General features: G+C 38.6%; 2 protein-coding genes and 2 non-coding genes across 4 annotated transcripts; all 4 read right to left on the bottom strand.

Moving 5' to 3' along the window:
• ntn5 (netrin 5) lies at positions 1-19355 on the bottom strand. The gene is made up of 7 exons (XM_042727037.1): positions 18943-19355; positions 10271-11625; positions 9614-9802; positions 8607-8756; positions 5159-5212; positions 3941-4021; positions 1-2204 (listed from the first exon to the last, which is right to left on the bottom strand). The coding sequence occupies exons 2-7, from the start codon at positions 11610-11612 to the stop codon at positions 1489-1491; spliced, it is 2532 nt and encodes an 843-aa protein (XP_042582971.1). The 5' UTR covers positions 11613-11625; positions 18943-19355; the 3' UTR covers positions 1-1488.
• A 2184-nt stretch (positions 19356-21539) lies between these two features.
• Positions 21540-21623, bottom strand: trnai-uau. The gene is given in 2 exon segments: positions 21540-21575; positions 21586-21623. It is a non-coding gene; the product is annotated as a tRNA-Ile (tRNA).
• Positions 21624-22388: 765 nt separating this feature from the next.
• Positions 22389-22482, bottom strand: trnai-uau. The gene is made up of 2 exons: positions 22445-22482; positions 22389-22424 (listed from the first exon to the last, which is right to left on the bottom strand). It is a non-coding gene; the product is annotated as a tRNA-Ile (tRNA).
• A 137-nt stretch (positions 22483-22619) lies between these two features.
• cnpy4 (canopy FGF signaling regulator 4) lies at positions 22620-25105 on the bottom strand. The gene is made up of 7 exons (XM_042727036.1): positions 24902-25105; positions 24565-24691; positions 24334-24430; positions 24074-24196; positions 23698-23815; positions 23426-23585; positions 22620-23071 (listed from the first exon to the last, which is right to left on the bottom strand). Exons 1-6 carry the CDS (start codon positions 24984-24986, stop codon positions 23482-23484), a joined length of 654 nt encoding a protein of 217 aa, XP_042582970.1. The 5' UTR covers positions 24987-25105; the 3' UTR covers positions 22620-23071; positions 23426-23481.
• Positions 25106-26043: the final 938 nt, after the last annotated feature.

Raw genomic sequence — 26043 nt, 5'->3', positions numbered from 1 at the left:
TAAATGTTTTAACTGAATGAACGACTTTACCAGGCTTGTTAACTATTTATTATGAGGTAGAGCGTTAAGTTAAACAGAAAAAAAGACATTTTGTCACATTTTGATACGTAAATATTTATAACATTTACATATTATATGATAGCTTAAAATATTCACAAGTAATAAGACTTAAAAAGGCACCATATTAAAGATCTGTTGTATACAGTCTGAATTCACTGCCAATGTGATTTGTATATATAATATCGTATCGTATCTTCAGCCACACTTAACATGTCTGTCAGTGATGGAGACCAGAATGGATAAGATTTGTCAGCTGCTGATATGAAAACAATGTGCCTCTTACAGTCCAGCAATGTCTTACATGTCTGACTGTCAGACTAAATACTGTGGACTGAACAGGATGCCATTCATGTTGAGTAAAATATGATGATTTTCAGTCTTTTAATATTTGGATTAGACTCATCTCTTCCTGGAGGGAAGGTGCAAAAATAATTTCTCAGAGCATGTGACATGAAAAATACCTGCATGTTTCATCTGAAAATAAAATAATAATAATAATAATAATACAAATGGCTCTGTAATCTGGAGATGAATATATAGCACAACATACAAAAATACTTAGATCCTCACAGCAAAGTGTGTGAATATTCAGTGGATTGAGTGACTCTGTATAGGAAACATCCTAGATTAGAGACAACCAAAATATCCCTTGCCATGCCATTTCGTAAGCCCACTGTAGGCATTTCTTAAAGGAATCGTTCACAAAAATGAGACTTTGTTAAAAATGTATTGACCCTCAGGCCATCATAGATGTAGATGAGTTTGTTTCTTCATCAGAACAATTTGGAATAATTTAGCATTACATCTCCTGGTCACCAATGGATCCTCTGCAGTGAATGGGTGCCTTCAAAATGAGAGTCCAAACAGCTGATAAGAACACCACAATAATTCACAAGTTGATCATTTAACATCTTGTGAAGTAAAAAGCTGTGTGTTAGTAAGAAATCCATTATTAAGGTGCAACCAAATATGAGTCCATAATCCATTCATGGCCAAAATCCAAGTCCATAATCCATAATAATGCTTCCTCCAGTGTATATTTCTCAACTAGTTCAGACGAGATGACTCTTTCACTGTAGAAACCAATATTATTGGATAAAGGACTTTATCTTACCCAGAATGATGAATTTGTTTATCACAAACATGCATTAATTGATGGACTGGAGTTGTGTGGGTTATATATGGATTATTGTGTTGTTTTTATCAGCTGTTTGGACTCTCATTCTGACGGCACCCATTCACTGCAGAGGATCCACTGGTGAGCAAGTGATAGTATAATGCTAAATTTCTCCAAATATATTATATATAGAAACAAACTCATCCACATCTTGGATGATAGTGCGAGTAAATTTTTTAGCAAATGTTAATTTTTTGGTAAACAACTCCTTCAACTTCCTTTTGGATTGCTGCTCATAATATCTCATTTTGTCAGACAGGTGGCCCAGGTGACCATGTTGGACATGCTGTTGGGTGGTACTGCTCATGCTCATTGGCTTGACTCGTCTTTGAAGCACCTGAGAGAGGATCCTGGGTGTGCTGCGACACATGCTGTGTTTCCTGAGTGATGTTTTCAGCTTTACGGTCCTCCTCAAGGTGCATTTCTGTGTCTTTTCCATGTACGCCCTGAGTTCCTATATTGTGTGTGTGCGTGAGGTCTGATCCTCCAGATTGTGTGGTTAAATGATGCTGCTTATGTGCCGTGTGTGTATATTTATGTGGTCTGTGTGGCTCAGACTGCAGTTTAAGATGTGGTGGGGTGTATTCTTCGTACAAGTTAGGGTGAGAGTGTTTCTGCATAGTGGTATTTCCCTGTAGGCACTTTCCCCGGGTGTCCTGCCCACGGAAGCCTCTTAATTTGGGGCTCCAGTGCTCCCTCCACTGCAAAGCCATTGTGGTGCGGTCTGCGACTAATCGCCTCTCCTCAGGGACCCAACTCTGGCCGCTTTCCTCTGCTCCAATCAGGAGGAATGTCCGGCCCATCTGAAGCGCAGGGCAACCACAGCTCAGATCCCGATCTGGAACCCAGAGGGCCTGAATGCCTCGCTTTACGTGCGAAGAGCCCATACGAAACACTGACTGCACCAATATAGAAAACTGCCACCAGGGACCGGAACGTTCCTTACTTTTGACCTGCACCTTCAGCACTGGGACAAAAGTATGACAGAAAAGAGACAAGGATGTTAGACAATATGACTAAAGACTGGAATACATTACATGACTTTTGCCTCATGTCTGTGGATTTTCAGCAGAGTTGACAGATTTCACAGAACAACGCATACTGTAGTGTGTGATGGGCTAAGACTGAATTTTTTAGCTACTTTTTTTAGGACTATGACTCTATCCGGTCAGAGGATATCAAACATGTTTGATATGTTGAGCCGATTCTTGATTGTTTTAATTTGTCATGCAGCTTCTAGCAACAAGGCACAGGTGATCATGGTGATGTGATCATTAGATGTTTTGTCTATTATGCCCAGTGTTTTTGTGTGTGTGTGTGTGTGTGTGTGTGTGTCTTTGCTGTGTGACCATTTACAAAGTTGGCAGGTGCATGATGCTTTGTGTTTTAAAATATGTTCAAATTTTAAGAGGCTAGTGGTGTGTTGTTTTCTGGCCTTAAGTTTCTTTATCATGCTTTAGTGATTTTCAAAAGTAATGTAAGTCTATACACACTTCTGGCCAAAGTTTTAAAATAATTAAGACTTTTTTTAATGTTCTTAAAATAAATATCTTATTCTCATGAAGGCTGCATTTATTTGATCAAAAATACAGAAAAACAGCAATATTTTGAAATATTATTACAATTTAAAATATTGTAAAATAACTAAATACTTTTTGTTCACTGTATTTACTATTCATAAAAAACTCCTGAAAAAATTTATCATGGTTTCCACAACAATTTTAATCAGCAAAAACTATTTTCAACACTGATTACAATAAGAACCATTATTAATAAAATAGCTATAACAATAATTGAGCACCAGAACAGAATGATTGATTTCTGAAGGATCACATGAAACTAAAGACCGCCTGCTAGAAATCCAGCTTTACCATGACAGGAATAAATTACTTTTTTAACTATATTAATATAGAAAACGGTCATATTAAAATGTAATAATATATCACAATATTACTGCTGTATTTTATTTTAGATTAAAAAAAATTGCCTGGTGAGCAAAAGAGCCATCTTTAACAAACTTCATTATTCCAGACTTTTGACTGGCAGTATATTTCTGCCATATTCCTATTTCTTTCAGGACTACTATCATCAAGAATGACTGAGAATTAGCATACAGGTTGGATAGGTGGTATGGTTCTGTTCTGGGCAAGACCTTGCTGCGCATCCATGCAGCCTAGCATGAATGAGAGCAGGGAGAGCAGCGATAACCCCTAAACAGAACCAACATAAAGGCATTATGTGTATCATTTATGTTCAGTAATTTAATGTACACATTTTAGAAATTAGTCTGATTCAAAGGGGAATCAGAAGGCCGAATCCTCACTGGATGAGAGGAGGAGTTGGGGATGGAGGAGTGTAATTAGCTATTGAGCAACGTGAAAGCTGCTGATAATACTGAAGGACTTCATTTATAGGTGCTGTGAAAGGTGTTGTATCCTTATATGTAGACGTGAATCAGCTGAGAGTCAGCTGACACGAGCTTGACTAATGTGACCTGCTAGAACTAACGCTACACTTGATTTTCACCTCGGCAAAAAAAAGAAAAAAAAAAAGGTAATTGTGACTTTTTATGTCTACATGTGATTTACATATCCCACAATTGCAACCTTATTTCTCATAATTGTGACTTAATTTCTCAATTTAACTTTTGCACAACTGCCTTTTTATTGAGGCATAAACAAAATTCCTTAGTTAAGGACTTACCATAGTCCTTGAGACAATATGTCTCTAAATTCATTTTGACTCTTGCTTGGGAAGGTGGACAGTAAGAAAGACATTCCTCGCCTGGAGTGTGAGAGAGAGAGAAACACTTACTGTAATTACACGCATTAAAAAAAAAAACATTTCTATGTAAACTTTTTTTCCATTACTAAAAGCAACAATGGAAAGGTTAATCACACACATTCTGTAATCTATTTTAAATTACACTTTGTACAAACTAGACCACCAGTATCAGTCTCTCCAAGAAAGGAAAGCGAAGGGCTGTTCTATATCCCTATTCAAGTATTTAATAGAGCACAGGGGTCCAGGAGTGTAAAAGCCAGTTCTTTAGTCTCCAGAGATCTAGAGTTGGCCTGTCTGCCCAATGCAGATCACAGTAATGTGTGTGAAATCAATCAGCAGTAATGGACTGTACTGCACTTTTTTAGATATGAGTGAAGCAGCTGCGGCAGGTATATATTACCATAATCATGGCAGACTGCACAATATGCTGTTACTGTCAATGGTACAACACGTTTTATTCTGAAAGAAAATATCTGCTCTGGGTTTTTTACTGTCTGCTGGTCACTAGGCCAGATTTCAAGATAGTATCACCCTGGAAAATCCTTCATTTAGCCAACATATGTGAGTCTCTTAAGAATAGGTTATCAAACAGGTGATAAATTTAAATTCTGCTTCAAACATCTCTACAAAGACAACTATAATGATAAATTATAAATAGGTTAATAATGTCAAATGTGGTGCATTTCATATCCCACATTATTAATTATAGGAACATAAATAATTCTAATTGTGCAGCTTGTTAAAATACATACATTTTCCACACTATATAATGCAGATAATTTTTATTAGAGAAATTCATGTGGCAAGAAAGCAATTGTGTTACACACCAAATGTTACAGCACAAAGTTGATCCACTAGGGGGCAGTAAATCACATTTAATTGCTTAATTATGTAGAAAATGCGTCTTATTTTATTATTATTTAATTGTTATTTTGTTGTTTCTTGTCATTGTTCAATACAAAACACAACATTAACAAAAAATAAATATTTTACATTGGAAAAAAAGATGACAATTCATAAATAAACTGTGTTTCCACGCAGAAAACTCAGAATAAAATTAGTGTGTGTGTGTGTGTGTGTGTGTGTGTGTATGTGTGTGTGTGCTGGTGTGTTTATAAGCAAGAACCAATTGCTTACCAATGCTGTACTGAGGCTGGTAAACTGGGGTGGGTGGTGCAACCTCCTGAATACCTGAACGAACAACAGACAGAGAGAAAGGGGGACGAGGGTCTCTTTAAATTACAGCAAGCAGTGACAAGTTTATTTGTGTGCTTTTCATTTTGTCCTTCCTCTTTTTCACACCTCCGCTGTGGGTGACTTGCTCTAATCCCTGCAATGGCTCATTAGGGCATACTTGCCATTTGTGAGTGTGTAAGGGAGAAAGGGGACGTGTGTGCTGTGACTGCAGTTTGCCCTGTTGTGTTATAGTGCATCTGGAATGCTTGTGTTAAAAACAAGCATACTTTTGTCACTGTGAGTGAGCCCAGACAATTTCGTGCATGTGTGTGGTCTTAAAGGTCAAGAGGGCCACCTATCAGGACGCCCTCTGTCAAACACGCATACATACGGCCCATGATAGGTCTGCAATGCTGGGTCAACCATATATTACCCATGAGTTCTGTACTTCTGCCCATATCTCTGACACAACTGGGACACTGACACCTTATCCTCCTCCTTCAACCCCCCAAACTCAAAAGTCCCTAAGCAATAACTCATATCAAACGTCAAACGGCTTCAAATTCATTTTAGTGCTTTCAGCCCCGGAGGCATTTAGTAGGTCTCCGGGTGTAAGAGCCGGCAAATGTACACCTGGAGAAATCCATTTGCTTTAAAGGATGTAGCATATAGATAGTGTTTAACATGGATAACCTGAGACTTCCTAGTCCCTGTTATCCAAAATATAAACCCCACAAATCTTCATGGGCTAATAATATCTAATGTCTGGGTCACTTTCCCTGTGATAAACGACGGCTGCGTTTCCTGCTCCATGAGAGGTGGCAAACGGTTCGCTGGTGCCGGTCATGTTTTTAGCTGCGGCTCGCCTTTGGTGTAGGAAAGACGGGAGCTCACGCTATAAATATCCATGTTGAGACGATCCATGTAGAACAACAAACAAGCTCTTCTATCACTGAGCCCTAACCCGTGAAGAATTATGCGTCTGTCCTGCTGGGAGGGAAACGGGTCTGGTTGTGCACCACGACAGGTGCTGTTCACCATACCATGTCATCCTTCTCCCTGAGGCTTGTGCTGTTATGTGAACTTTGAGAAATAAAAACGCAGCAATATTCAATGGATTATCACGTAATGAAAATGAAGCACCCAGAAATCCAGGAAAGCTGATTGTAATGTTGATGAAAGCCAAGTGGCACCACCTGAGAGGTTTCAGGACTTTGTATGGAACCAGTTATTCACAGGAATGAGGGGAAGGCGTTAGAATTTCAGAGAGCAGCTTCTACTAAATCCTTCATAAACAAACAGTAGTTCGCCAAGGGACAATAATACTTCGTTTGGAGTTTAAATAAATTAAGCCATTTAATTGGGTCAAGGGCAGTTGAGGTGAAAAATAAAACAGGAAAATACACAACAGCAGGTCCCCAGAAATGACTAAACATGGCGATGCGAAAGACAGAGACCTTATGTGCAATATGTATTTTATCCATCAAATATTAAATTATGGATTGTGTCATGCACACTTGACAGACAAATTAGGAATGTATAATGCCTATGCAGAAACAAACTGTAGGTCAATTAAAACTGCACATTTAAAGAGTGAAATTTGAAACTGACTGGGTGGGGAGATGAACATGTCTGTCATCAAGAGAATGTGGTTACTGTTTGATGGCCAGATATGGGCCGATTAATTATCCTGGCTAATATTTCAGTATATCATTACTGTAAGCAGTGCTTCTTATGGCCAGCAACTTCATATGATGTTGCTAAAAAGAACATTATTTTGTGTATTTGGTGTAATGCAATGTGTTTATGCAGTTTAAGGTTCAAAAAACACATTATTTTCCACAAAATGTACATTATTGTAGCTCCTCTATGCCCCGCCTTTCTGAAATGCTTCAATTTTACAAAGCTCATCTATCTGAAAAGTGAGGTGTGCTCTGATTGGCCAGTTGTCCAGTGCATTGTGATTGGCTGAATACCTCAAGCATGTGAAGGAAATGTTATGCCCCTTAACATCCTGTGATGCCGTGTGTCCTGGTGCGATGAGACAAAACCAATAAAACCCATTACAAACGAGGCATTTGTTGCATCCAGTGGGGACATAATTACTGATTATGAAAGTAAAGTGAAAGTCGTGACATTTGCCAAGTATGGTAACCCATACTCAGAATTGGTGCTCTGTGTTTAACCCATCCAAGTGCAGACACACAACAGTGAGAAGTGAACACACACTCGGAGCAGTGGGCAGCAATATATCCAGCGCCCAGGGAGCAACTGGGGGTTCAGTGCCTTGCTCAAGGGCACTTCAGCCATGGGTATTGAGGGTGGAAGAGAGCACTGTTCATTAACCCACCCCCACCTACAACTCCTGCCAGCACCAAGACTCAAACCTGTGACCTTCTGGTTACAAGTCCAACTCTCTAACCATTAGGTGATCGGAGAAACGACAAACAACAAGCGCTATTCTACACTGCTCAAAACTCACGTTTGAATCATCAGTGGCAAATTCTTTAAATATAAAAAACGGACTTACAGGCTGTGAGTCAGAAGTGCCAGACTCTCCTTGCAAAGTTGGAACTGCCCCACTTTATAGAAACAACCTTTGAGCACAGACCCATTGTAGGCTACTCTGCAATGTCAGGAAACAGTCCTCCGTTATATGCGCTGCACACATCTGAATATTTGGGCTGAACTGTGGAACAGTAAATACAACTTAACCACTGATTTGTAGTTGTGTCCTCTTTTGGAAGGCAAAATAAAGTAGTTTCGCTTTCACAACGAAACACACAGCATCACACACGGCAGGCGGAGTTAGGCACAGCCGGCGGACTTGAGAACAGCGCGGCCGGTGGATTCGATGAAGGAGCGGCCAGCAGGCTTGCGGCAACCACATGTGACAACCCCAGGCTGGACTCAGCTTCGTGAAAGCTGATCTGGCGATCCACAGCGCGAAGTTGATGTATTTCCTCAGCGACCAGCACAGATCATCTCCAGGCAAGTCGGATATCATCCTCTTTTGGAAGGCCAAACAAAGTATTTTCGCTTTCACAATGAAACACACAGCATCTCCACAACATAGCGGCAACAACAATACTACAGCAAGAACAAAAGTTATGCCTTCTTTCTTTGCATGAACATTTGGGTGGTGTTATGCAAATCTTCCCACACAGGGATGTATATGTGGGGGCGTGTTTAAACGAGGTGTTTTAGGGGGTGTGGACAAGTCTTAACTTTTATAAAGAATATCTCTTTGGATTTGAGACTTTAGTCTTTGCAACTTTACAGAGCTTCTTTATGCACCAAGAGCTTGTAACACTCCAAAGAGAAAGGAAAAATTGAAATCGCATCATATGACCCCTTTAATTATTATACAGAATCCAGTCAAATTTGTAATGCAAGGTGTGATACTTACGGATGCATGGCCGGAGGGGGGAATGGCCTTGCTTGTACCCGGGGGCACAACGGTTACACCTCTGTCCTGTGACTCCTTCTCTACACAAACACTGCCCTGTGGACTGGTTACACCAACGTCCCACTGCACCCATGGGATGGCACTGGCACGCTGAGGGAAACAAAATAGAAAATGAAAGGATGAAAGTGAAGAAAAAGATTAGGAACAAGAGCAATAAAGAAAGAAGAAGCAGGAAAAAAATGGAAGGAAGAGAGCAGAGAATTATCCTGAGACTAAGGGTATTAGTGTGAGACTAGCAGGTTTAGACACATGAAGGGAAATGACGGGTATTACTACACAGAACAAGGCAGCTGTGGTTCGTGTCTTCTGACCCCTGAGCAAGATTTTCCCCATAAAACATATGTGTGATGGCTGGGAGACCACTGAGAGGAAAGATCTGCTTCTCTGCTTCTGCTCAACCTTTCTTCATCCAAACAAAACTCCAACCATCCTACAAACATTTATACACGCTTAAAAAGTCAGGTCTGTTTTAACATTAACAAGTTCTAAATCTTTCAGTTTCCAAATTTCTAAGATAATTCTATCATCTAATTCAAATATTTAGGTGTTAGCAGAGGTTTTATGGTATTTTCAAGACATAATTTAGATTTTGTATACATTTAACAAACTAAATTACAAATAAACATTGATGTATGAAATGCATGCACAAGCACGCTGTGTAAACTGATGTTATATTGAGACATTGACTAAAATGCTCCGTGAGCTTGCCATAGATATGAGAGCAGTCAAAGGGCAAATGTCAGTGCGCATTCCATCTCATAGTGTAGCCATAACATAGACACAGACTATGCTGCCTTTCACACACCTCAGACCCCACAGATGGCAAAGCCAAAAAAAAACATGTTTTTCTTTTCACTTGTGGAACAGCAAGAATGATTCAATCACGTATCTACCAGCTTAAACATGATTTCTACATAAAACACACAGACAAATCAATTGTTACTGACGCTGGCAGGCCTTGCGGTGGCTGAGCGGTTTGCTGTGGTCTCGCATATATCCGTTCTGGCAGAACTGGCAATGGCGTCCCGTTGTGTGGTGCCGGCACTTCAAACAAATGCCTCCACTGACTCGACCAGACTGCTGATACACGGCCATACTGAACCTACACTTAGTAGAGTGACCATTACATTCACATGCTGGGAAAGAGAGAAACAGACAAAGATGAGCGCAGATGGAGGATTATAAAATAGCAGTAAAAGGAGTGAAAAACATTTGAGTTTCAGTAAAGAAATGGAACTTCTTAATGGATTTTTTTTTTTTTTTTTTGTAGAAAAAATCTTAATATGTGACACTACTGATTACCCAGCATTTTAATCATCCAATGTAAAATAAAAGGTGTTGGAGTCACAGAGTTTTATTAAGTATTGCTTATTGCAAAATTTTAATTAGAGGATTTTAATGGTTTAAATTGGTCATTTAAATGAAAATACTCATTAAGAGTAAGGTTTTTTTCCAGTGGATTGTAAATATTTAATGAAGATGTTTACATTTTATATGATATTGTGTGAAAAATACTATTTTGCAAGTAAGTAGCAGTGAATCCTATTTAAAAATAGACATTTAAGCATAGGCAGACCACCAGACACACACAGGCTTAAACTCACGGACGCACGGGTGTGGTTGGCTGGGTGTGGCCCGTTGCCACGGTCGATCATAAAAAAATTGCTCACACACGTCACAGTCCGGCCCAGATGTGTGATGCTCACACTGACACACGGCACGCCCCTGGTTGTCGCGACGACAGCGAGAGGCGTGGCCATTGCACTTGCACCTGCCACCGACCTGCAGGTCAGAAAGGGCTAGAGAGGGTTTCAGTGGGGTGTAAAGAGATGATGGAACGAGACTGCGTGAGGCGTTTTTTCTCGATTTAGAATGGGACCTCTCCCTCCCTGCATTGTTTCTTCTTCTCCTCAACTCTCGCCCTTTGGAGCCCTGCTGCGGGATATTTAGGGACCAATCACATGTGCCATCCTGGCATGGCTTGTAACTGTCTTTCTTTCGGCCCCTTCCCACTCTACCTTGAGATCCCATCTCTTTTCGAGTAACATTGAGGCCACTTTGGTGCACAGTGCTTTTGTTTCTAGTTCTTTGTGTTGAAGTCTGTTTTTCTCGACTGTTTCTCCAAATTTCAACGCCAGTGTTTTTCTCTCCAAACCTCAGAGCTTTGTCTCCCCTTTCCCTCCATCTAAATGTGCCTCCCACTTCATTTAGTTTGTCTCCTTGCTTTTTCATTTTATCCAGTGATTGATGAAATACTATCTTTATGTCTGTTGCAGTCACCCAATCTTGGAGCCCTGGACTGTAGTCAAAATCTGGTGAGGAAGGACGTCCATCCAAAGTCGAGAAGGCCAGCACGACATTTCCACGATGCTTCTGCAGTGGTCTGGGATCTGAACACAGCGGCTCTGTCTCCTGGTGCTTTGTCAGAGCGATGGACTGCGCAGGACGGCCGAATGTGCCCATGCAGTTGCTTGAATAAAACTGTAAGGGGCGCCAGCTCCGGCCAAAGTCCATTGACTTCAAGATGGAGATGGAGTAGGATTCTACAGACTCCACCTGTTGACAGAACTGAAGACTAATGTAAGTGATTTCAAAGCGTCTGCCTAGGGGAACTGTTAAAGTCCAGTCCCCACTGCCTGAGCCTTCGGCAGCCGTCCAGCATGTCAGATTGTGAGGGTTATGAAGGTCTGTTAAAGTGCTGATGTTTGTCTTGGGTCCTTGCTGGAGGTCCTCCATCATCACAGGCACTCCATAGGCCGTATTGATGAATTCAGATAGACAGTGGCGTGGACGCCCATCCAGATGGTAGCAGGGGTCATGAGAAGAGGTCCAGCTGAGAGGAGATTGAGAAAGAAGAGGAGAAAGAAGGGATAGAGGGAAGAGGGTGAAGAGGAGAAGAGGGAGGAAGGAGAGTGTCTGGAAAGAAGGGGAGTGATATCTGGACATGATGTCATCAAGCCTGTAACAGTAGGGAAAGAGAAAAAGAAAGATGAAAAAATTTATAAGAGGTCATATAACAAAAAGTCAGGATACTGATGGATTTACATGATGGTTGAGTGAAGCTCAAACAGGCAAGAGCATTGCGGTATGGTTTTTCTCAGACCACACCACCTGTACCACAATTAAAAACATCCCAGCTCACGACACTCATTCTAGCTTCTAAGTCGACCATTTAACACGCATAATGCGGCCAATCAGAGGCATGTTTGTCGGTAGGAGGCCTCTCTTTATCTGGTCTGTGTCAAAGTGTCTGACTTAATGCGGCTTTTAAATGTATATTCATTTTGACATTTTAAACTCTGTAAAGAAGGAACGGGGCAATCGAGTGTAAACATGGAGAGATTGCAAGAGATGACATAGAGCATGTGGAGCAGCTGGTCCAATATTCCAAGCCCTTTCTCATTTATCATATTTATGGCTTTCCACTCTTTTAATCTAAACCTGTCTATTGCAGATGGGGAATTGTGAGTGGAGATGGGAAGAAGCAGTGTAAGAAAGAATAAGGTGATTTGATTATTGAGAGAAAAAGTGGGATGAAAAGATTCATAAAGTAAACACATGACCCAAATAAACTATATATATAAAAAAAAAAAAAAAAAAAAAAAAAAAAAATATATTATATAGATAGATAGATAGATAGATAGATAGATAGATAGATAGATAGATAGATAGATAGATAGATAGATAGAAAGAGAGAGAGACAGATAGAGAGGGTTTAAATTATATGTAGCTTTGTATAAAGGTCAAAATTAATCGTATTGTATTGTAACGTGTATTGTTTGTGAGAAATTTTAATTGCTGGTAGCTTTTGCAGATTATTTGGCCATGATTTTTGCAGACAGATCCAACACATCACACAAACACATTTTCATTTTTTTACACTGCTTCCCTTTGAGGGAATGAGACAAGCACCTTTCAAATTTTTGGACAGGCCTACTTGTTTTAGAACATGAGAAACATAAATTCTGGTGTGGCTGGTAGTACATGAATGAAATCACAGTGATACTGTGGTGCATTGACCCTTACATATACTGAAATATAGAACTGTCATAAAACTCATAATATGAAATTGACATCATTACAAACACAAATGTAGAAAACAAATATTTTTATTGGCAACAATAGTATATTGCTATTTTATACTGAAAAATAATAATAATATAAAATAAATATAAATGTAAAAATATAATATTATTTCTACAAAAAAATACTATAGGAAATACATATGCAACCACATTTACAAAAATGTGTAGTTGTAATCTTTTCTGTCTAAAAATAATAAATATGCAAATGGCATTTATGAGGTTCACATAAGCTATATGAAGAATGCATGAATTATTACAAAGTATAAAAAAAAAAAATTATTTTATTTTGAAAACAATGATTCTGTAAATCACGCCCTTTATGCACTCCAGGGTTTATATGGAGCCCATCTGTTCCAGGACCCAGTGCTACATTTGGTTGTCCCCCAGTCTGTACCCTTGAGCCCTGATTCTAAGTTCCAATAATTAACTTGAGGCAAGATGGCAAAGAGAGAGAGAGAGGGAGGGAGATTTTGGGAGAATGGAAGTGAAAGCAAGAAGGTGCAGGGAAATATGAAGGACTAAGATTAGAAAATAAAATAGAGTGGCAGATTTATAGATTGAATGTCAGAAATGCATGCTCAAGTTGAGCCACTTCCTTTGGCAAGACAGCGTAAGCCTGTACCCGCCTGTCTGCAGGCCCCCAGTAATGAATCTCTGTCTTCCGCTTCTTGGCCTGATGGAGGAGTCTGTTTATTTATCTGATGATAATCTGTACCAGAGAAAGTTGCAAAATCTCGCCTGCAGACAAGAGAAACAATACACTCACTCTTCCTTAAACAGAGTGATATAGAGCCCTGACAACTTGTGGGTTTTAAAAAGGCAGGCAGATTGGTTGCATCTGAGATCTAACACTCTTTGCTTCTAATGAAACACACTGTAAAATCCTCGGTGTTCGGTCAGTGCCTCAAATGATCAGTTGTTAACTGTTGGAAGTGCATGCTAAACTAACAGATGAACACTTACGAACATTTGCTGTTCCCTCAGCTCTTCTCACCCTCTCTTTTCTCAGTGCATCGCCTGCCTTCAAAGTTCTGAGAATATTCCTAAGTGTTGATGATTGATGATGTCCTAACAAGCGTTTGACATTGACAGCAAAGTCAGCAGGGATGCATAAACGGCCCGGTAGGAGAGGGGAGCACTGAGAGATTCACTAGAGGAGTCACTGGCTCAATTATCTCATAGGCTGAAATATGAGGACCCCTGAGGGACATGAAGGTCAAAGAAAGCGCACTGAGAGGTAAAACCACCCACTGTCTTACATATTGTTCTTTGGGTTTCTTTACGTCCTAATATTTATTTGGAATAATATGTGTTTAAAGCATTTTTCTCTAAAACATCGCCAGGTGTCTGCCTCTACAACAGGAGGTGTTGAGCAGCCAACTGCAGGACAGAGCAGCGTTCTTTCCCGCTGTGGCACATTCCCAGTGTCCGGTGTGCGGCTGGCAATCATTCCACACATGTTGCGACGTGCCCCAGGGGAAAACTGAGAACACCGTGAAAAACCCTTCCGCATTAATTGATCGCCTGATTAATTGAATCTCCAGTTTCTGAGAGGTGGCAGTGTATCTGAGGGCGATGCGTAAGACTGTAAGTTGGGAAAGTGATGAGAGCGTGTAGATATTCACGGCTGTCGTTGAGGCAGAGAGGCGCGGGTCTCAAGCAGGGAGGGTCTGATCCACTCTCAGCATGATTCGAGATTGTCCCTGGCTTCAGTGCAGTGCTAGCTAATTGAACATAGCTCATTACACATGCTTGATGGATTGAAGCTTAACCAATTGGTTTATTAAGCTCGTAAACCCCTTTCTAAAAGACAACCCTTACAAAAATTAACCATGGTTTTATTATCATGAAAGTGTAGTAACCATGGTTTTGGCGCACTGATTGTATAACCACAGTTTTACTATAAAATATCATGGTTAAACTATGTAGCCTAGTGCAGCAAAACCATGGCTAGTTTGTGCTTACCATGGTTTAACTATAGTAACCATGTTTTTGGTAGTTTGTTTGTTTTATTTGTAGTAAAACCATGGATAATTTGCGTAAGGGAAATTCAGACTTGTTTAGTTGCTGGGCCTCAGTCTAGCAGCACGTAGAACCTTGGATACAGTTTCCACAATTTGTCTAGCTCTTTCCATAAATTCACACCAGTCACATATGAAATCTACAAAGTGTCCATTCCTGTTCACCAGAAGTTAGCTTTGAAAACGATCGTGGGTGCTTCTTCATTAGTTATCACAAAGTCAAAAAGAAATGATCGGATCAGCCTTGTTTATGCTCGAGCCAACAAGATGAGGCACGAGTCTTGACCGATAGCCATTGGTTTATATGTCATTAATAAGCCATTATATGTTTATATTTTTTATCATATAGCTTATATATTTTAAAAAAAGTCTTAAGCTTGTTCACTTAATCACATATTACAACACATCTCGAATATTTAGTCAGCGTATAGGCTAGTCTACTTCTACTGCGTTTCAATCTAAATGGGAATTTGCTTAATCCATTTGTTTTAGGAACACATTGGTTGAATACATGGTTGCGTTGAAGTATGTAATGTATGCGCGACCAAACAGCTTTTCGAAAAAGACAAACAAAACATCCAGTCAGTCATCGAGCAGGCTGCAGCCCCGCGCCCCCAAGTTGGTGTGGGACTATACGGGTCGGTCAAAACAAATGGGGGATTTTCGTATCAGAGAAAAAAGTTTTTTTTTTTTGCTTTTTGAGAAAAGGATAAAGTGTTTTAGTGTTTTATATAAAATGAAAATAAAAATAGCATACAAACTTTTGTTATCTACTGTAGGCTGCTTGAGAGTTTCACAGCTATATGGCAATCCTTTCAAGTTTTTTTTTTTTTTTAAGTTAAACAGAGATCAAAGCAAGTTATCATAGCTAGAGGAATAAAATATACAAATAAAAAATACATTTATTTTGTAAAAAAAAAAATATATATATATTTTTACAAATATATACAAACCTATGATTGTAAAAAAAAAAAGGGAGTGATTTAGAATGTGATAGAACGTTTCCTCGTTTCTCTCTGAAATATGATTTTGCACACATTTGCCACATAACTCAGGTCTATGGAGAGCTCGATACCTGTCAGTTTGCGCGTACACAGTGCTGCTCTTCACGTCCTAAATCTTAAACCTGGAGTATGGTGTCGGACAGATGAGAAAGATTTGGCCTGCTTAACACATCTGAACATTCTTCGTCGTGGACGAGTGCCAGCCAAGGTTGTACTGAATCTTTGACAAGCGATCCCCGTGATAGGCCTACACGTGGGATCCATGTTCTTGAAATGAACTTTTTTTTAAAAAAAAATTGCGTGATTTATTGCGGTTATGTCCCTGTCCATCATAAATTAATAAATCACTAACTGTCTGTTCGTTGTCCTCAGAAGAATAGAAACAAGAACGTTTTCTCTTGCGCTTTCGAAAACCATGTCGATTTCCCATAAGCGTTGTACTTATCCTGTAGGACACGCACTCTTGCTCGCTCTCTCTCTCTCTCTCACACACACACACACACACACACACACACACACACACACACACACACACACACACACACACACACACACACACACACACCTGTTTAACCATGCAGCAGCTGCCAATAACACCTCTCGTATCTTCCGGTAGCCTAATTTCAAATGGTCTTAAAATGAAAAGCTAATATATGCAAAGCATGGATGTATTGTCTTGAATTGACATTATATTAGTTGTCATGCACGGCAGAGACTAAAGTGTTTTTAGTGATAAATGTTGTAAACTGGCATCCTTCAGCAGAAGCATAAAAGCCTAGATATTAATTACCTTTTGACACAAATTTGTCAAACATACCTTGATGCGCATCATAGGTACAAAACACGAAACGGAATGAAAGAAAAGGGAAGTGTTGGACATATTCCCTTTGTTTAATATATTTGGTACATTTCGTTCAGACAGTTGTGACACATCAAACTAGACAGGAGTTTTTTTTGTTTTTGTTTTTTTGAATCATGCATGCTCTATTCGTGTTTTGTGAAATCTTATTCAAGAATCCAAGCCAGATGTAACCTTTTGTGCTTTGAAGTTTACAAGAATATTCATAGTGCGCCCTGTCAGCTTTAACATATGCCTAATAGGTCCAAGCAAGGATACATGTTTGAATAGGAAAACACATGTACAGTAGACAGCGGCACAGGGAGAGAAAGAAGGAAAAAAAAGAGAGTCCGATCTCTCTCTCTCTCTCTCTCTCTCTCTCTCTCTCTCTCTCTCTCTCTCTCTCTCTCTCTCTCTCTCTCTCTCCCACGCTATGTGCCCTGGCAGTGAAATCATGAAATTTCCCTGCAGGTTTCGTCTCAATGTTGAAAAACAGATGCACATGAAATCGCCGTCCGTGATTCCGTGCTGCAGTTATGCCAAGCACAACATTCCATGATGAACCTAGGGTGGAACAATTAGCAGGGGGGTTTTCATCTCATTTAGCTATCGTTAATTAAACGTTTAAAATGATGGTTAACCATGCGTTTTAGAAGATACAGCGAGATAATGTATCATCCTGTCAAGTATGCTGGCAGCTTGGAAATAGCTGGTCTTTCCATTCAAATACAGACCATCCTTTTTTTTAAAAAAAGATAACTGATCATTGCAGGCCTGTCGAGATCCCCTCTCAATTCTATATTTCCACTGTAATCTGAGTTTGTATTGTGCAATAAGATTTAAATCACATGGGATGTGAACTAAGGCGAACCCTATAATGATTATTTAATGAAAATTTCTGTTTTATGGAGCTATAATTACAACCATTCGTGTTTATCAGTCGACCCGACATATGTCACAGAATAACGAGGCACGAAGTGCGCCCGCAGAACGGGGAACGGAAATTGCATTTTTTACTAAAATAATGGTTTCGCAGCTGGCCACCTACATGGCCTTAAGCTGTTATTTTTCGGTCCTTTGTATACCCCGTTGTTGTAATGCATGGCCTAAACTGATTGTGTCCCATCCATCCGATGGAAAGTATTTAATATTAATTATGGACTTTATAAATTAGTTTGCATCATGACATTTGATAATTATGCACCTAATAAGACATAAAACACCATAACATATGAATAACATAAGGTTCACTGGCGTATTTACAAAATGCCAGATTTGAAGCAACTTCAACAGCGCGCGCTGTTCTAGAAAATATGTAATCTGCCCTGCATCTTTATAATTAATCTATGGTTATAATAAAAATAACATTATTCTTAAAATGCAGTGGAATTTGGACTATTATATTCCTTAACTTAAATAATACTTCAGGATTGTTTGACAAGATTTGCGGTGTGTGCGTAGACGAATGATCTCATTATCCTTAAATTACGCGTATAGCCTTCCGGCAGAACAATTTTGTACAATTCACAAATCATCCAGCCCATCCGCCACTGACAGGTACAGGTTCCTGATTATGACAATCAATCACGTATTTTTCTTAGGGCTATGTTTACTACAGTTTGTTTATTTTTTTTACTTTATTCTATTTTATTTTTTTGAGTCATGGACTAGTAATGGTTCTGATGCAAACCTGATAAGCACAATACAATAATAATAACAATAATATGCATTCATTTACAACTGCTTTTTTAAATGTTGCTAGTTGCTTTATTAAATGTTAAAATATGCATTTCAATTAAGTGAAAGTCTTACCCATTTGGCTTTTATATATAATTAATTTTTAAAAGAAAAAAAAAATTAATAAAAAAACTTGTAATATAACGAATAAAACCTTTTTGGGAAAAGTTTCTAGGTAAGCAGCAGACAATTGTTTTTTAAATAAATCACGCTTTGTATTTGACAGTGAAAACAAATGAAAATATAAAATAAATGATCTGGTTGCAAAACATACTTTGATGTAAAACTAAAAACCCGATTCATGCTGCAATAAAAAGTGATATGTGCATGCAAGTGCATGTATACAAAAACGTATATAACAATCATAATCCTACAAAAAAAAAAAAACACTTTGATCAAAACTTTGATTTGTTTAAAGAACAACTAGGATTCCAGTGCGCGGGCTACTTTAGCACCATCACTGGTTAAGATTAATCAACAGGTTATTCTAAATTTAAATCCCGTGTCAGCAGTCCTGAACAAGCCTGTTCTGATCTAACGACAGAAGCGGGGACTGAAAAGCTGCACAACAGCAAAACTGAGTTTACCTACCATGTGCGCTTCAATGCGGGTTGCCAGTGTAGCCGCGTCCTGGTTGATCAATAACAGCACGACAAGTGGACAGATATTCTCAGGCTGAGCAGCGCACGTTCCTGCTGCATTCAGTGCGCCGCAGCAGGGTTACGTATCACCCTGACGTCAACTCCTTCACTGGCAAAGAACTCACACATACTACATACTCACACTAAATGCATGTACATGCATTAAGCACATCGGGAATGCATGCGCAAGGAAAGACAGGGAAACTTTTTTCGGTTTTCTGATTCTTCAGCTGAGAAAATATCCCTTTAGGCAATTTTGGTTACGCACCGTGATCTTGTACTTGTACCCTCGCGGGCGTCAATTCAAAGTTCAATGTGCAATTGAAACAACACTTTGGGTAACCCCAGGAACGAGGCGCTCCCTCTCTAGAGAGGATCTAAAGCTGACACATATGGAAATAGTGAGTAAGGGTGAGGCAAGGGGAGCGAGTGAAAAAAGAACAACTGAATTGAAAGGGAAACAAAAGAAACTCTCCCAGAGCAGTCCCATAAAACTGATTGATGACTTCCCTGGAGGACTGTTTCCCAGGTGTATGCTTTTGTGTACCCATGCTATAGAGCATGTCACTTTAAGGTTTTGTTGTTTTTGGATGCTTGTCAAGTACAACAAACTTAATTGAGGGATGAACTGGTACAATTGAGCATATCATATATTCTTGGCATTCTTTCACCACACAGATCAGTTTGACTTGGGTGCTACAACACACAAAAGTGTCTGCTGGATCTATTACACCATGTGATATTGAAAGCAGGCTGGAGAAAGTCCAGACATTGAACCAGACAAGGAGTGTGTTGGAGAGAAGTGAGCGGCAAGAGCGAATGTTACCAAATGGAGGTGAGGGCTACTGTGATCAGACTGCAAATGGTTTAGAAAATACACATATAGATTTTATAGTGGCACTTCATTTGTCAGTATTTACAAGTTATGGGTTTAATTTAGTGTTAAAAAAAAAAAAAAAAAAAAAAAAAAAAAAAAAAAAAAAAACAGTGCTGGAGTATTAGCTTTTGATTGCAATTACGTTCTGTAACCACTTAAATATTAAAACCAGCTTTAGTCACTTATCACCCAGTTGTTTTTTTTCTCCTGCTTCTTTTGTTGTCTGAACTCGTCTCATTTCTACTCATTTCATCCTTAATTAGGTTTCAAGTATTTGATGATGCAAACAGTGCAAAACTGTGTTTGATTTTGAAACAGCTGCTCGTGAGAGCTTTGTTTTTCCTAGAGACGAAAGGAAGTCAGAATCCTTGGCATAATTTCTGTTTTGATTTCAAATGAAACACATCATTATTAATTCCATGGATACACATTTCATAACTGTTTGGATCAATTATCACATAGAATAACATTCAACATTTGAGGGGTAATCGTGCCAGAAAAAGACAGTTTGATATAAGATGGCAGAAATTCAGGCTTAGGCAAGGACAAAGTTATCTTTATTTTTTGTTTTTAAAATTTAAGTAGAAGTTTCCTCCGAAACCACAGACACATTTTTCCTGTGTTTTAGTTATAGAAGGAGAACACAAGAATGGTAAATAATAAAGAATAAAAAATAAAAAATAAAATTTTCTACAAATGTTAGAACTCATATTTCGGCTGAAGTCAGATATGCTTTATCCTGCTTAAAAAGTAACATTCTGAGGCCTAAATATTCAGTATAAAAATCCTGCACTGGGTCTAGATCAATTCTCACTTTATGGTTCTTCTCAGTTAAAATGCATAAGCAGACTAGAGTTGTCTCCAGGTCTTACAAGCACATGTTCCCCAGATTATCAGATTCTAAATACTGTGGTCTGCAGAAATATTTTCTTTTCAAAACTATACTGTAGCATTGAGTGATACACCGGTTTGGCATTCAATGCATGAATTAAAAACAAATGTTCACACTGACAATTCTGTGATGTAGATATACTGATCGAGAAAAACAAGGGGAAAGCATGATCTGTGCTATATAGTGCACAAATGACCCATACGAACAATAATTAATGACCAAGAACAAAAGCACTGCACCGGTAGGAAGTCATACATGTGTGATTAATAATGTTTAAAAGAATGTGTAGTACAGTTAATGACTGTGATTGGTCATAGAAGTCATTAGCAGCTGGCCCTGCATATTCTTTCATTTTAAATGTTTGTAAGTGGGAATTTAAGAAGTTTTTAAACAAACACACATTAAGAGAGATTGAGAAATGAATTAAAAGTGCAAAATGAAAGATTTAAATACACAATAATTTTGCGTATAATTTTAGATGTAATAAAAACCTGATTAGTAAAAAAAAAAAAAAAGTTGCTGAAATGTAATATCACTTTCAATGCATTCTTTTTCATTAATTATATTCTAGACTCCTGTATAGCGATTTGGAACACTTATCTATAGACATATCGAACAGGACATATTATTCATTAGTAGCCTAGCCTACTGTATATGACAAGAAATCAGCATAACTAACGGTCTTGGTTGTGTGTCCCACAAGTACAACAATGAACCCCTGCAAGTGACATAGACAATGCCTTGTTTGATTTACCTTGATACAGAGAGGCCCTAAAACTGCTCCAGGTGAGGCTCGAACTCACAACCTCGGCATTGCACTGCTGTATAAGTACCGCGCGCTAACCGATTGCGCCACTGGAGCTTCGGGTGGGCTTCAGAACAATCACAATCTGTCCATCTAATAATCATCACAATAGAATGAGACTCATGTTTCCTAAAACTTGAAAAAGGAAACGTAAGAAGGATCCCTCGGTTCCTCACTGGTGATAATGTCACACATATATCTTTCAATTTAAGATATCGGTTTATTATCCACAAGGACCGTTTATCACTCTATCAGTGAACCAGTTTATGAATGGAAACAGTTGGTTTTCAGTTTATGTTTAAGGACTGCACTGCCCCCTAGTGATGCCTAAAATGTGTTAAGTCCCACTAGGTGACAGTTCAAGCACATCATATAGCTCCAGCCAACTGGGATCAACAACAAAAGATTCTTTCATACAAAAACATTTTAAAAACTAATCATTTTGTGTTGGAAGGTCAAGGTTACAATTTACTAAAACATCTGAAAATACCCTTATATACTATAAGCAAAAACAAAGACAAAAAAGGCATCCTGCAACTTAATTGCTTTCACAATCAAATATATGTAATTATCTGTTCTGGTGACGGTGAGTTACCACTTCACGGCTATTTAATTCAAAGCAATTGACACTTAATGCCACCATAATATCACTTCATTTAAGGATAGCTCTTATTAATGATATGCCTACTCTTAAAGGTTTTTAATTTCTCCTTTGAATTGCACTTGGAAAACTATGTGTTTTGGACATAAGCAATTGCATACGCTGTGTGGAGAATTTCACTTCAAGCTCATGTTGACCAGAAGACATATGCATTTTAAAATTGCTCCAGGTGAGGCTTGAACTCATAACCTCAGCATTGCTTTGCTTAGTACTGCCTTATAAATACTGCATGCTAACCGATTGCACCACTGAAGCCTTAGGTTGAGGTGGGATAGATAGAATAGTTAATTGGATAGGAGCATTTCTCTTTTTTGAAAAGACTGGCAAATGATGAGCCAGACCTAAAGCGCTCCTACTGGCACTTTGGTCACCCACCTGCCAAAAAAGACGCCACACTTATGATTTATAGCAAGAATCCATTGTTTAAAAACATAACTGTACATGTTACATCAGAAGAAAATATATTTAAAGTACCTCACAATACAAAATCCTAAAATAATCTTTTTGGTTTGTGCAATAATGATAAATACGTATACAATTCCTTATCAAGTCGAAAGCTATTAGTGTTTGTAGTTGCTCTAGCACATCCCTATAAGATAATACACAATAAAAGGCACATTTCAGTGTCTTTCTTCATTATTGATAACACGGAGAAATTCAAGATATCAGCATGGAAAAAGAGGTAAAAAAAAAAAAACACCAAGGACTGTTCACATAACATGATCTGGCAGAAAGTAACAGATTAGGACAATCTTGAACACTTACAGTTAGTGTTTGTTGCTGTAAAGTCATGTTCATGTAGATCTGATGAAAAAACATTGATGTTTCCTGGGTTCCTGTAGTTCAAAAAGTGAAAGTGAAAGTGACATTCAGCCAAGTATGGTGACCCATACTCAGAATTCGTGCTCTGCATTTAACCCATCCGAAGTGCACACACACAGAGCAGTGAACACACACACACTGTGTGAACACACACCCCGGAGCAGTGGGCAACCATTTTTATGCTGCGGCGCCCGGGGAGCAGTTGGGGTTTCGATGCCTTGCTCAAGGGCACCTAAGTCATGGTATTGAAGGTGGAGAGAGAACTGTACATGCACTCCCCCCCCCACAATTCCTGCCGGCCCGAGACTCGAACTCACAACCCTTCGATTGGGAGTCCGACTCTCTAACCATTAGGCCACGACTTCCCCACAAAGTTTTGTGCAAAGATGTCATACAGGTCGTATGCATTCATCAACCATTATGGCTCTGCTTTCACAGTTCTCCTGCGTCATGGGTCTGTCTTCCGTTCTCTCCCTCACTCTCCTCTTTGGATCCCTTTACACCCATGTCACCTTTCCATATCTCATTCAGGCACTCTGAAAGAGATCAAATAAGGCCTGATAATAGTGGCTTATGCGTAAACTAAAGGAAGGATTATATTACGAATCTGTATATTCGTGAATGCTAAGAGACACAGTGTATTTCTACCTTGGTCCGAGTCTCTGAGGACATGGGTTGCACAGAAAAATCTGTCAAGTCTCTCATCTTGATGATGAAAGTACCAGTTCTCCACGATCTCCTCATACTCTTCCAACATGGTCTCACACTGTAATATAAACATGAAAAGAAAAATATATATATATATATATATACACATTTGACCATACCGTCCCAAAGGATATATTTTTCATTTAGAAGACAGTATATTGATCCTCTTTTTAACATTCTACAATCCGACAGTCCAGTTCATAAACACTATAAAACATTATCTCAAACAATAACTACATATAATTTATGAAGATGAAAACATGCAGCTACAGCACTCCTACGGATCTTTCTTAGTTTGTTAGTGCATGAGTATCACCTGTCTCTTCAAGTCTGCCACCTCCACCGATGGTTCATCCCACAGTTCATAAGGGATACCCAGCTCTACCTTCACTCCCTTATCCACCAGGTTTTTCAGTGTGTTCATGGTTTGACTTGTGCCCTGAGAAACATAGCAGTCTAAAATTATGTATCATTTTGCAGACAAAATCCACACATTTAAAGTATCTCTGTAAATAAGGATTGACTGAATTTCATGCAACTGAGGGCTGGGATAGAGTGCTAAGGTGAGGTCAATACCTTGGCATAGCGAAGGCTCCCTGGTCTCTCAGCATGGACTTTATACTGCAGAATTCTTTCACAGATGTTGTCCATGGCCTCAGTAAGTCGTGTCTCTCTGGAAACAAATAAATCGTAATAGCAAGAGGTGGGAGAGCATTAGAACATTTCGTTTTCCCCCCTAACCTTAAGGGTTTCTTAAGCTTTCTCATAGGGACAGAACTGAGATATCAGTATGTCATCACTACTTACGAAGTGTTGTATTTGATCTTGCGCCTGCGCTTGCCAGTGTCCAAAACTTCTCCGAGCTCTAGAACTTCCTTCGAGCGGCCAGTTTTTTCCAGCGCGTCCTGCAACTCCACCGTCAGTAATTTACAAACTATTAAAAGGAAGAAAAAACTTAAGAACCCGACTGAATTTTCTTACACAACTTACACATGAAATACCCTACAGAGGAAAACTTTGCACAAGGGTATATTATATATGAATTGCATTATAGAATAAATTGCATGATAGTTTTTTTTATATATATATATTTACATTTAACACCTAAGGGGCAACCGAAAGGATGATACTTTCTGTTTCTTACCCTCGCATTTATTTGGTAATCGCTCCTCTTGGTTTGCCAAGACGGGGGTGAACATGCAAATAAAGAGAATGGCAAACATTTCCATAGTGTCCTCTGTTCACAAACTTGGAATCAGTGGGAGTTCACATTAAAGCCACATCGACATTTTTGAGAGTGGTTCAGACTAGTGGAACAGAGCATGCGCATTGCCAAAGCCAAACAGAAAACGCGTTATCGATTTAGGCATAGCTAATCTATAGCACACATCGTTGAGTTTAGTTCTAGAATCGCCGCAAAGATCAAAGTAGGCTACCATAAACGTTTACTGCTCAAAGTGAAAAAAAGGTTCTTTTATTAACAGATTCTTAGGATAAACTGAAATAAGCGCTTCAGGCATCGTATTACAGTCACATCTTTAATTTCTTAAGCCTCATGTGGCAGGTTCAGTCTTTCTATGTGGACAATTCACCTGAGCAATATTAAAAATGACATCTTTTAGAAAATGTTGCACTGTTTGTGTGTGTGTGGGCTATATATATATATACAATACCGGTCAAAAATTTGGGATCAGTAAGACTTGTAATGTTTTTTAAAGAAGTCTCTTATGCTCATCAAGGCTGCATTTATTTGATCAAAAATACAGAAGAAAAAAAAAACAGTAATCTTGCAAAATGTTATTACAATCTAAAATAATAGTTTCTGTTGAATGAAAAGTTAAAAGAACATTATTTACTCAAAATATAAATCTTTTCTAACAATATAAATCTTTGCTATAACTTCTTATCAATTTAACACATCCTGAATAAAAGTTTTAATTTCTTTCTAAAAAAAGAAAGAATAAAAATTTACTAACCCCAAACTTTTGAACTGTATTTTATATTGTAAGAAAAGATTTCTATTTTAAATAAATACTCTTCTTTTAAACTTTTTATTCATCAGATAATCCTGAAAAAAAAGTATCACAGGTTACAAAAAAATATTAAGCAGCACAACAGTTTCCAGCACTGATAATAAATCATATTAGAATGATTTCTGAAGGATCATGTGACACTGAAGACTGGAGTAATGATGCTGAAAATTCAGCTTTGCATCACAGGAATAAAATACATTTGAATGTATAATAAAATAGAAAAATGTTATTTTACATCATAATAATATTTCAC

This window comes from Cyprinus carpio, chromosome B7 (genome assembly GCF_018340385.1).
Source record: "Cyprinus carpio isolate SPL01 chromosome B7, ASM1834038v1, whole genome shotgun sequence".
Taxonomy (NCBI): Eukaryota; Metazoa; Chordata; class Actinopteri; order Cypriniformes; family Cyprinidae; genus Cyprinus; species Cyprinus carpio.
This window is presented reverse-complemented; position numbering and strand designations above follow the sequence as displayed.

What these genes read in the sequence shown, in the direction of transcription:
- cnpy4 (XM_042727036.1), bottom strand. Translation starts at nt 24,986, where the DNA reads ATGGAAATGTTTGCCATTCTCTTTATTTGCATGTTCACCCCCGTCTTG. An exon ending in ATTACCAAATAAATGCGAGG is followed by an intron (nt 24,692 to 24,901) that starts GTAAGAAACAGA and finishes TCCTTTTAATAG; the next exon opens with TTTGTAAATTACTGACGGTG. An exon ending in AAGATCAAATACAACACTTC is followed by an intron (nt 24,431 to 24,564) that starts GTAAGTAGTGAT and finishes ATTTGTTTCCAG; the next exon opens with AGAGACACGACTTACTGAGG.
- ntn5 (XM_042727037.1), bottom strand. Translation starts at nt 11,612, where the DNA reads ATGTCCAGATATCACTCCCCTTCTTTCCAGACACTCTCCTTCCTCCCT. An exon ending in CCAACCACACCCGTGCGTCC is followed by an intron (nt 9,803 to 10,270) that starts GTGAGTTTAAGC and finishes TCTCTTTCCCAG; the next exon opens with CATGTGAATGTAATGGTCAC. An exon ending in CCCCCTCCGGCCATGCATCC is followed by an intron (nt 5,213 to 8,606) that starts GTAAGTATCACA and finishes TTGTTCGTTCAG; the next exon opens with GTATTCAGGAGGTTGCACCA.